Consider the following 13039-nt stretch of genomic DNA (forward strand, 5'->3'; position numbering starts at 1 on the left):
ATCATCTAGACAGAAAGTCAGTAAGAAAACATTGGACTTGAATTATACTTTAGACCAAACCTGACAAACATATACAAAACATTGCATTTAACAGCAGCAAATACATAGTTTTCTCAAGTGCATATGGAACATTCTCCAGGATAGATCATATGTTAGGTCACAAGTAAATCTTGCAGATTGAAGAAGACTTAAGTCATAGCAAGCATATTTTCCAACCACAATAGTATGACACACAAAGGTTTCAACACATGGTGCTAGGACAACTAGATATCCACATCTAAAAGAATCAGGTTGGCGCCTTAACCTAATATTATTTAAAAAATTGACTCGAAATGGATCAAAGAGCTAAATGTAAGAGAGAAAACTTTGTAACTCTTAGAAAACATAGGAGTAAATCTTCATGACCTTGGATTAGGTAATGGCTTCTCAGACGTGACACCAAAAGCATAAGCAACAAAAGAAAACATAAACTGCACATCTCAAAATTAAAAAACTTGTGCTTCATGGAAAAGTGAAAAGACAACCACCAAATTGGAGAGTATTTTTTTCCAATCATATAACTGATAAGGACTTATATCTAGAATATATAAAGGACTCTTTCAACTCTATAATAAAAAGACAATTCAATTAAAAGTGGTAACAGATCTGAATAGATAGTTACCACGAATAGCCAATAAGCACAACTAAAATGCTCATATTCATTAGCCATCAGGGAAATTCAAATCAAAATCAAAATGAGATACCACCTCGCAGACAGATAATAAAAATTGTTGGCAGGGGTGTGCAGAAATTGGAAGCCTCATACACTGCTGGTGGGGATGTAAAATGGTGCAGTTCCTCAGTTAAAAACAGACATTAAATGACTCAGCAGTTCCACTCCTAGGTACATACTGAAGAGAAATGAAAACATATTGTACACAAATGTTTATGGCAGCATTATTTGCAATAGCCAAAAAGTGGGAACAATTCAAATGTCCGTCATTTGATGAAGAGATAAACAAAATGTGGTATAGCCATGACAACAGAATATAATTCAGCAATAAAAAGGAATGCAATACTGATACTTGACACAACATGAATAAATCTTGAAATTATTAATGCTAAATGAAAGAACAGACAAAAGACTGCATATTGTATGGTTCCAATCATGTAACTGATTTTCAGATCGATTTTATATGAAGTGGGCAGAACAGGCAAATCCACAGACATAGAAAATACATTAGTGGTTGTCTAGGGCTGGTGCTAATAGGAGTCTCGGGAGATAATGGCTCTGTGGGTGAATTTCTTTTCTGGCTAATGCAAATGTTCTAAAATTGCACAACTCTGTGAGAATACTAAAAGGCATTAAAATGAACACCTTAAATGGGTGAATTGTATGATATGTGAATTATACCTCAATAAAGTCTTAAAACTCTTGAGGGTCTTTTTAATACATGATCAGAGAATATGCTGTGATAACTGAAGTTGCATTTTTAACATTTCCAAATAACTCTTGCTTAGTCTCTGTGTTACAGGTATTTTTCTTAGCAAGCAGTTGTACCAAGCATCCTATGACAATATTGTGGGAAATTTTCTTCCATGGGATACCTTGCTTAAATAAACAATCAGCATACAGTGGAAATGACAACAGGGCCCTGAAAATTGCATTCATATAACTGCTGTTTCCCAAACTGGAAAGCCTTGCAATTTTTGCCCTGAGTAAGACTTCATCCTTTGTAATTCTGGTTACACTGTGGTTTTTCAACAGAGAGAAAACCTGGCTCTCAAAGAGACTGCTGCCTTCCTGAGGAGAGGAAGCCTGGATTGAAACACCGGAACTGTCAAAGTCAAGGTTCCCAGTGGATTTAGCCTGGAAACCAGTGATGCTTCAGGTCATGTCCTATGTCCTGATGTCCTTGTCCCTCTGACTGCTTTGAGATGAACTCTTTCTCCTTATATATGTTTAGGCACACTAAAGCTGTGGTTTGTAAAGTGTGGTCTTAGCACCAACATCATCATGATGTGGGAGGCTGTTAGAAATGCAGATTTCTTTGCCCCTAGCCCAGACCTTCTGAATCAGACTCTTATGCAAGCCACTGTGCTGGAATATCCCTTTTCTCCCAAATGAGCAGCTGACTCTACCACATAAATCACTGGACACCCAACGAGCTCTGCTTTTGAACAGACCTGGGAGAGACAATCTAGTTACCTTGAGCTGTCTTATCACAGATATCTTGTCTTTGGTCTTATATTTGTTCTAAGGCTCCCTCTGGTTCTCTTTTTCTCAGGGCAGGGAATCCAGATCTTCAGAACCTGGATTCTTTACTCTGGAACCCCATTTCCTTAGCAAGTCATTTTCTGGACTCAATACCAGGATAAGGGTTTCCAAATGGCTTGATGAATGTATCTAATTGGGAAGAGGTGTGGAAGGTGTAACATTGTCAGCCTTGAACTTCTCTTCAGGGTGATTTTGTGGGTAGACTTGACTGATTCAGTTCCCTGTCTTCTCTGGAATGCATAGATCTAGCTTTGCATTTTTGAAACTTAATTTAGATTCTAGACTCCTCCATATTGATTTGTAAATCAAGTTTTATTTTGTAGTATAACACTCCCAAGGTTTTCGGTTGAATGTATTGAGAAGAGTTTTTAATTATCTTCTGTGAATTTATTATGACTGCCTCTATCATTTGTAACTTTGATCACATTTGCAGAACTGTCCTGGGGCGTTCTGCAAGACAGTCCTGGTATTCAAGGATGTAATGGGAGTAGAACATTTTTTATTATGAAAATTTCAAGCATATATAAAATCAGAGAGTAATGAACCCAATGTTTCACCTAGTTTCTACATTTATCAAGAAAAGGCTAATCTTGTTTCATTAATATACCCACCTATTACCCTACTCTTTAGGATTATTTTGAAGCAAATCTCATGTCATATTATCTCATCCTTAAGTTGTTTAGCACATGTCTCTACAAGAGACTCTTTAGAAAATATATAATCACAGTACTAGAATCCATCTAAAAGTTTTATAATACTTCCTTAATATCATCAAATATCTAGTTAGTGTTCACCTTTCCCTAAGTAAATTACAAATGACTCATGTTTGTGTGCATTTAAATACAGTATATTTAAATCAGGATCTAAATAAAGCTTATATATAAAGATAGAATGATTTGACTAAATGTCTTCTAATCTATAAATTACATCCTTCATTTCCTCTTGACTCTTGCAGAACAAACAAAATGTGTTGTTGAAGAAACCAGACTGTGTGTCTTGGAAAATTTTTTCATAGTCCAGAATTTTCTAACTTTAACGTCTTAATCTTTAAAACTCCTCCTTCTCTGGGGCTTTTGTCTTCCATATTCACTGAAAACTTTCCCCTTGGCTCATAGCCCTCCTCTCCATCACATGTGTGTTCCATGGCTTGCATCTCTGGCCCAGACACTGTCTTGACACTGCCTGAGGTAGGTGACACAACCACGTTCAGGTCCAAGGGCCACCCAGCATCCTAACATTGCAGTTTCTCGACCTCTGTCTCAGTACACATCTTCTCATCTCTTTCTCAGCCACCCACACCCATGGCCACCCTGAGGGTACTGTCATCACTTGCAATTGTTCATTAGAAATTTTAACTCAACTTTGATCACAACCTTTCCCATCCTTCAAGCTGTGCTACAACCTCTAGTCCAACTACATCTAATTCCAAAGAAACTTCCAAGTTTTCCTTTCCCCAAGTCTATGAGCTTTTTTCTTAGATCTCTGCCTCTTTCCATAACTACTCTTTTATCAACAGCCCCAGTGGCCTTGCATCTTTTTTTCTTCTACTCAATCACCCGTGGCTCCGGTCAACCCCACAACCTATTTTCTGTGTTCTTATGGACATGGCAGAGAAGCCTGAAGCATGGTATAGGTATCTGCCAGCTATGTGTTAGCTTTCTCCAGTTAGTTCTTTCTCCTGTTTCTCCAGTGCCTCCTGAAACTCATAATATAACTCCTTTATTATCAATGAAATTGGAGATTATATCTATATATAAAAACTGGAACTGTCTGCAATGCTTCATTCATTCTGTTGATAACTTGCTGTATTGAAACTTTCTAACTTCTTGGTTTCCGTGTCACTTTTTCCTCTGGTGGTGCTCTTGCCCTTCTCTTGGGTACCTTATCCTTTCTTTCTGCCCTTTAAAAGTTGGTGCTCCTCAGGGTGTCATCCTTTGCCCACCTGTCCTTTTATTATGCATTATTCCAACAATTCACATGATCTTGTTCTCCAGTGCTGATGATCCCCAAATTTCTATTTCTAACGTACGTTTATCTCTAGAGTTTCCTACCCACACCTTAGCTGGTCCCCAGACTGCTCTCCACTCTGGCAGCCGGCAGGCACTGCAGACTCAGAGGCAGCTTCTCTGACATGTTGCTCCTTTCACATTCGCTTAGTTGGTGATACAACCATCACCTTTGGCACCCATGCAGAAACTGGGAGCCACACTTGCTTCATCTCCACATCCCCCTTCATCTCTTCAGTCTACTACCTCTGTCCTAATTCAGGCTGCCCCTAATTTCTTACACACACTACCTCAACAGTCTTCAAACTGGTCTTGGTGACTACTGTTCTCTTTAAACGCCTTCTTCCCATTGTGGCCCAGATCTGAAGGGCCCATCAGTTCCCTGCCAGTGCCCTCCAGCAGACCCCTGCGCTCTCTGGCAGAGAGCATGGTTCCCTAAAGGTGCACACTAGGGAAGGATGACCAGGTTCCTGGCTGGCTCTCCAGCCTTTCCCATCATCATTTTCTGTGTAAAACACTATGTTCTATTAATAACACAGAATCTCTATTTCTCAGAACCACCTCCCAAAGTTGGCCATTGTTACTTTCTCAACAAGTAAATCTAATCAGTTATGAATCATCATTGGCTGGTGAGCTTTAGTAGACACAATTATAACACAGTCTTTCAGTTAAAAAAAACCCTACCTTTTCTTCTTTACAGCATTTAATGAGAATTAGCTTATGGAAAGAAGTTAATTCTGGATGCCAAGAATCATGGCTTGTGGCCACCTCTTTATATGTCACATATTGATCTTCTTCCTTCATTTTAGGATAGACTTCCCATTCATGTGGATTTATGTAAGTCTCAAAAGATCCTGGAAACACAATTTTAAAAAATGCTTTAATTGCAGTTGTTTTGACTTTGAAAATAAATAAATATCCTTGGTAATATGAAAACCTCCACACTTACCATCAATTTTCAATCTCTCCCTACCTAATATAGTTAAAAAGAATTAAAAATTGGGTCAAAAACCAAATTCAGCAAACCCCACTTCAGGAAAGAAAGCCTAGGGCAAAAATAACAGGTTAAAAATAAAATGATGCATAGAGATACATGAATCAACTGTGAGCAAAAAGAAATTGTATTGATAAGAGTAACATTAGATAAATTAGAATCCAAGGCAAATATAATTAAATGAGATGAAGTAGGTCATGTTATATTAATAAAAACACAGTAAAGTGAACCAATAGCTACCAAATAATAGCATAAGAATATATCAGACAATCACTGCTGGAGGTAAAGGAAGAAGGAAAGAAACACAATAGTGGTAGGAAATAATACACAATTATCAGTCTGTGGCAGATGAAACAAATAGAAAATTTTAGCATATGTAATTTGAATATAAATACTACATGAATAAGTTGACATATAAAATTTTATACCCTAATAAACAGGATGTACTGCTTTCTCTTCCCCACAGAATATATTTATAAGAAATGCACTTGCATCTCACATGAGGGTTAGGATCCTAGTTAGCCCTTACAATGGTTATAACATGTAGTAAGAATTAGCATTGAAATTCTGGTAGGTAACAGATTGCAGGTGTACTGGGAGCCTCTCAGCAAGCCAACAGCCAGTGTGCCCTCCATTGATGACACAGGTTATCTGGGTGGAACATGAGGCAGAATAGTTAGTTGGCTTGCATTTAAGGCTAGAAAACCATGTTCTCCAGCTGGGCCACTGGGGCTCTTCTCTGAGAGCCTAAAAATAGCAACCAAAGAGCTGGTGACAGAAATTTAGTGACATGTAAGACCATGGCCCTGCAGGTGTGTGCGCCTCTGCAAGACTTCTAATTCCTACATGGAACACAGACAATTACAGGTATGAGACCACAGGGCCTGGCACACCACAGCTTCTTTAGTTGAAGGTGGCTGCATTACTCTGAGGACCTGGTGGTGGTCCTCATTTACTTTTATTATTTATAGAGAATACCATTTATTCTCTCTTGAGGTTCTCATTATTTACTGTATAATCACAAGAGCTCTGCCTACTGATAATAGGAGAGAAGATAAGACAGCATATTTTAAATGACAACTAAGAACATGATGCACTTTGAAACCATCAAATTCAAAAGATTAAGGCAATCAGGAAGCTTTTGAAGGTAAGAATACCATTGGAATTAACTGTTAAACTTCACCTGCAAAGATCTAAAGCTCACTTTTAGAACACAAGCCTTTCCTATCACACGTGTATAAACCTTAACCATTCTGTAGGATTTCTGAAATAAACCTTGAAATTTAACAAATGAAAGCAGGAGAGCTGTTTTAAATCACTGAAAATTTAGTCCTAATTGACAGGGTGACTCACAGTGCCTTTTTCCCCAAACTTGTTGAGTTGTTCCCAGAATTTCTTTGCCTTTCAGCTTCCACCCCTTCCCACTTCCTTTGACCCTGTGTTCATGAGCCTCTAGCTAGCCCTTTCTGCTTCAGATCGGTCTCTAACTGTCCATCTCTAGGCTTCTCCTATGAGTGTTTTTTCTTTCTGTATTATACCTCTACTGTCAGCTGTCTTGTTTAACTGGCCCACGATATAGGAACATAATTGTCATTTGATGCATTTATTGAAGAGCATTTTATTTTTTCTAGTCTTTCTTTAGAAATCAAATAAATATTAGGATCCCAGAAATTCTAGTATGTGGAGACTTTAAACCACATTTACCGAGTATACTCGGTTAAATAAGTATTCATTTTAGAATTGTAAGAGTGATTACTAAAAAACAGAAATAGAACATAGGATTCAAATCAGTAGAGGGGAAAATAAAAAGAATGTGGACAATATACACGATGTTAAGAAAGAAGGGGAAAAAATGAAGCAAAGTAAGAGCCTGGCAAGAAAAAATGAAGATGATAGAAGTAAGTCCAAGTAGATCAGGGTTTCTCAGCCTGCCACTACTGACATTCGGGCTAAGTGGTTATTTGCCGCAGAGGGTTGTTCAGAGCATCACAGGGTGTTCAGCTACATCCCTCATCTCTAGCTGCTACCAGATGCCAGTAGCACCACATCTCCTGTGGCAACCAAAAATGTCTTGAGACATTGCCAGACGTTCCCTGGGGGGACAAAATCTTCCCAGTTGAAAACCACTGAAATAGATCAGCAATCGTAATAAATATAATTGGATTAAAAATTGTCTGTTAAAAAAGAGAGACTCACAATGCCCAAACAACAAAATCCCAGTAAAAATACACCAAAAACATGATGATGCCAAAGGACTGAAAATGAAGAGTGTAGAATATATGGAGGGGCAATACTAACCAAGGGAAACCTGCTGTAATAATATGAACATTAGAAAACATTTTAAGGCAAAAAGCACTATTTAGAGTAAAGAGGGATATTATTTAAGAAAAAGGAACAATTTACTAGGAAGATAATAATCCTAAATGTATTTGTATTTAACAGCATACTTTTTTACAAGATATAATGGGAAAAACTCCAGAATCACAAAGAGAATTGCCAGTCATAGTGGTGCACTTTAATGTACCTTTCTTAGAAAATGACAGATTGTGTATAAAAAGTATTAGTAAGTTTGAGTTAAAGTTCACATATGGAATCTTGCATCCAATAAATGATATATATGGAACATTTTATATAAGCTGAAGTCTAAATAAATTACAAAGAATCAATTTCATGCAAACCATGAGTATAATTTCCATAATATAATTAAAGTATAAATAAAAAGATAGTCCCCCCAAATCCTAAATGCTTTCAAACTAGAAAGTGTACTTTTAGAATTTAAAGGGTTGCATATTAAAACTTGTAGGGAAAATTAATGTAGAATGTCAAAATTCTCAACAGTCATTACTCGGGAAGAGGGCAAGGGTCCTGTGAAGGAGTATGAGAGAATTCTGGGAGGCTGATACTGTTCTAGTTCTTGATATGGGTGGTGGAGCGAAAGGATAATTAATCAAGTTACACAATTTTGATTTGTGCACTTCTCTGTATGTATGTCACCTTCAATAAAAAGGAAACAAAAACCCAATGGGTTTCAGCTAAAACAATACTTAGAGATAAATGTATACCCTTAAAATGGGTATAATAGTAAACATGAAATATTGAAAATTCATGGGCCAAGCATTCAACTCACAAAATTGGGAAAACAAGTGATTTGCACTTTCTTAATAATGAAATTTCCTAATGAAAAATACTGATATTGCAGAAGAAGTTAAAGGAGATGTTAAATTAGGATTCAAGAGCGTGTTTACAACCCTTAATAGCAGATGCTTTTTGCCATATTACCTAAGCGTATGGAAATAGGATGTAGTAATATATATTGTGTAAGTCCGTTAAAAACTGGAAATGATTCTTCTAAATCACAGCATGCAAACCACGTGGCAGGAAGCAGCCAGGGAACATCAGGCTTAGGTGGGCGTTCCTATTAGAAGACAGAAAAAAAAAAAATTCAATCAGACAACCACAAAATATGCTTTCATCTTGCCTTACTAAAAAATGAAGCTCCAATAGCATGTTAAAAATAATCATTCATCTAGGATGAGTAATAAGATATGGTGAAATAGAAATGGTATTGAACCAATTCTGTCTGTAGATTGTTGCACAGAAGTGCAGCTGATGAAAGCTTCAGGTTGACATTTGTTGAAAACAGTTGATCTGATGAAGGGTTAACATTAAAATCTGTTAAGTCTACTTCCAACCTGTTGTCCAACACACCACACCAGTCTCTCCCCATTCCCCAGATATTCTTAATTAATAATTTTTTTCTAGTCTCCAAATAAGATTTTCAGAAGTTCTCACATCAAGGAGATGGGGAAAGCTGAATAGAAGACCAATGCCAGTAGTAAGAAATGTCTGTATCATTCTAGCCAGGTTGAGTATGTGTCTAATCACTTCATATATTCCTAGAAATTTCTAGGAAAAGTACTATACCATCTGGCTGTGTTCTATGAAGTACTTACTTGTGGGTGAACAGCTTTAAAAGAGGCAGAGAAATGGTTGTGATCTTCGACTGAAACTAGTTCTTTGAAAACTTCATGAATATTTGAATAAAATACAGTTCTACACTACATTTTAAAACAGCTTCATAGAGATACAATTCACATACCATGCAATTGACCCATGAAACACATACAATTCAATATATTTTGGTAAATTCACAGGTATGTGCAACTATCACCAAAGTCAACTTTAGAACATCTTACTTCCTCAAAAAAACTCACTCATATGCCATTTACTTATTACCCTGTTATCTGTCCATGTCCCCAGCTCTAAACAACTGCTAAACTGCCTTCTGTCCTTATAGTTCTGGATATATCATATCAACCAAATATTGTAATATGTGGTCTTTTGTGATTGACTTCCTTCACTTAGTGTAATGTTTTCAAGGTTTGTTCATGTTATTCTGTGTTATTAGTACCTCATTCCTGTTTATTATTAATAATATTCCATTGTATGGGTATACCACATTTCATTTATCCATTCACCAGTTGATTGATATTTAGGTTGTTTCCACCTTTTTGGCTATTATGAATAATGCTACTGTGAATTAGTGTCTAACTTTTTGTGTGGACGTATGTTTTCATTTCTCTTTTGATACGTACCTAGGAGTGGAATGGCTAGATCACATGTTATTCTACATTTTAAATGTTTGAGGAGCTGCCAGACTGTTTTCCAAAGCAGCTACACAATTTTTCACTCAAGCCAGTGGTTCATGAGGGTCCTGGTTTCTCCACATTTTTACCAGCCCTTTTTATTACCTGTATTTTTGATTCTGGTCATTCTAATGAGTGTGAAGTGGTCATCTCCTTGTGTTTTTGGTGTACATTTCCCTGATGAATAATGATGTCAAGCATCTTTTCACATGCCTACGTATATCTTCATTGGAGAAATACCTGTTCAGGTCCTCTGCCTATTTTTAAATTGGGTAATTTGTCTTTTATTATGGAATTTTAGGAGTTATTTATATATTCTAGATATAAATCCCTTATAGATATAATTTGCAAATATCTTCTCCTCTTTTGTGGTTTATCTTTTCATTTTCTTGATAGTGTCCTTTGAAACAAAAATATGTTTACTTTTAATGAAGTCTAATCTATTTACATTTCCTTTTGTTACTCATACTTTTAGTATCATATATGGTACTATATCATATGGGTTGTGAAATGCATGGTTGTGAAAATTTGCTCCTGTTTTCTTCTCAGTTTTAGCTCTTGTATTTAAGTCTTTGGTCCATTTTAAGTTTTATAAGGTATGATGTAATGGTCCAATTTCACTCTTTTGCACATGGTTATCCGTGTGTCCCAGCACCATTTGCTGAAAAGACTTCTTTTCCCAGTTAATTGTCTTGGCACTCTTCAAAAATCAGTTGACCACAGACATATGGTTTTATTTCTGACTCTCATTTCATTTATCTATATGTCTGTTTTTACACTGTTATTACACTGCTTTGATTACTGCTGCTTTGTAGTAAGCTTTGGGATATAGATCCTTTACAATTCTTTATTTTAGAAAACGCTTATTAATTTCTACAAAGAAGTCAGTTGGGATTCTGATAGACATTGCATTGAATCTGTAGATCAATCTGGGCAGTACTGCCATCCTAACAATATTAAGTCTTCAATTTATGAATGTGGGATGTTTTCCCATTTTAGATCTAATGCCTTTTAACATGTTCTCTAGTTTTCATAGTATATGCTTGAACTTTTGTAAAATTTATTTCTAAGTATTTTATTCTTTCTGAATGCCATTGTAAGTGGAATTTTTCCTAATTTAATTTCTTCATATTGTTCAATGCAAGTGTATAGAAGAAATACAAATCAATTTTGTATATTGATCTTGTATCCTGTAACTTTGCTGAACTTGTTTATTAATTCTAATAGTTTTGTTGTAGGTTCCTTATGTTTTCTATACACAAAGTCACATTATCTGCAAAATAGAGATAGCTTTACTTCTTCCTTTCCAATCTGGATGCCTTTTACTTCATTTTATTACCTAATTGACCTGGTAAGAATCTCCAGTGCAGTGTTGAAAAGAAGTGGTTAGAGCAGACATCCTCATCTTGTTTCTGATCTAAGTGGAATACATCCAAGCTTTCACAATTTAGCATGATGTTACCTGTGGGTTTCCGTACATGCCCTTTGTCTAGTTGAGGAAATTCTCTTCTATTTTTAGCTTGTTGGGTGTATTTGTGATGAGAGGATAGTGGGTTTTGTCAAATGCTTTTCTGGGGTCTACTAAGATAATCATGTAGCTTTCCGTTTTTATTCTGTTGATTCTACTGACCTATTGATATGTAGCACTTAAGATAAAAATGGAAAATACTAGTATTTAAATGCCAGTAACTAATTGAAAGATATTCCCCAAATGTAGTCCTAAAAAATAAAATCATCAAGAATCACTCAAATTTCCTCATGGTGGAGGAAAAGAAAGTTTAATTTAAAAAAGTTTACATGTTGCTGAAGATGATTTCTAGATAATTTTAAGTTTTGAGTTTGAGGTATTTAAAACATTTAAAAATTTTTTTCAAAGTATGTTGCTTAGGAGTACTGTAGCAGGCAGTACTGGCATGGACAGTGGCTTTGGAAGGTTAGACACAGGTTTGAATCAGACTCTGTCAAACATTAGATATATGATACCTCATTAAGCATCTGTTTGAGAAAACTGTAAACAAGGCTGTTGACAAGAGTGCTGTGAGTAAAGAAGGGCAACCATGTCCAGGGAAGGCCTGGTGAGTGACTGACTACTAGTAGCAGAGTGAAGTGGGTAAGGGGGTGGGCTCTACGGACTGACCGCAAAGGTTCAGTCCTGCTAAGTATGTGATCGTGATAAGTGATTCAATTTCTCTGTGTCTAATTATCTCATCTGCAGACTAGAGATAAAATTAAAAACCCACATAAGAGGAATAGTGAGAGGAATAAATGAGTTGATATATCAAAAACACATAGCAAGCCCTCTGTAAGTATTAACTGATTATGAAGTTAAGATAATATTAGGCAATGATTAATAGACTATATATTGCCTGCAAGATGGGTGGGGGTCGGGGAGGAAGGACCATCTGGAGGAGAGCTCTTGTCTGGGCTTGTCCTGGGAGCAGAGGGCACTGAGAGTCAAAAGCTTGAATACAACCTCCCAGTGACACACAGAAGCTCAAATACTGGCAAACAGGTGCGGTGTCATGTCTCCCGGGGCCAAGGGTGGGGCTCAAAATTGGCAAGTGTGGGTAAAATTGTAATATTTCCAGAATCTCTTGCCTGGCCTTAGTGCATCTCCATATCAATAGGTATTGCCAAGGGGGTGGAGAGAAGTAGTTCATTTCCATATCAATAGGTGGTTACATGGGGTAGTGAAGACATAAGAGCTTGGGTGGGGTCCCTTTTTGGCAGCCTGGTCATAAGAGACATGGTTGAGCAGGAAGTGGATGACTGCTTGTAGGCAATAAAAGAATTTCTCCCACTTTATTTCTCCCTTTGACTGATTTTGGTTTTACAGGTAATTTGCCCTGGGCTGGGAAGATATTTTCCCCCCTGAGTTACAGCAGGACAGAGCCAAGAGTTTATGGTGGGCCTGAGGTGGAACTGCAGGCAAGATCTGGGGGACAGTGGCCCAGTTTAGGGGCCAGCAGGGTGTGTTGGGCCAGTTTAAGGGTCTGGAGCAAGTTGGACAAAAGGATGAACATGAAGAATGAAACTGTAGTAGAAGTCATATTACAGTACTACAGAGGACCACAGCCAGGTTATATTGCTTCCTGAGTTTTATAACAAAAGATGTGCCTCAGATAAAGTCATGAGT

General features: G+C 37.0%; 1 protein-coding gene across 1 annotated transcript in view; it reads right to left on the bottom strand.

Annotated features, from left to right (window-relative positions):
* Positions 1 to 13039, bottom strand: part of DNAH6 (dynein axonemal heavy chain 6) — a 233227-nt gene that overhangs the window by 41729 nt on the left and 178459 nt on the right. Inside the window, exons 62-63 of the mRNA XM_073241805.1 lie at positions 8537 to 8672; positions 4948 to 5117 (exon numbers count right to left, since the gene is read on the bottom strand). Of these exons, the coding sequence (XP_073097906.1) occupies positions 4948 to 5117; positions 8537 to 8672 (306 nt within the window). The remainder of the gene's footprint in view (positions 1 to 4947; positions 5118 to 8536; positions 8673 to 13039) is intronic.

Source organism: Manis javanica, chromosome 1, assembly GCF_040802235.1.
Source record: "Manis javanica isolate MJ-LG chromosome 1, MJ_LKY, whole genome shotgun sequence".
Lineage (NCBI taxonomy): Eukaryota > Metazoa > Chordata > Mammalia > Pholidota > Manidae > Manis > Manis javanica.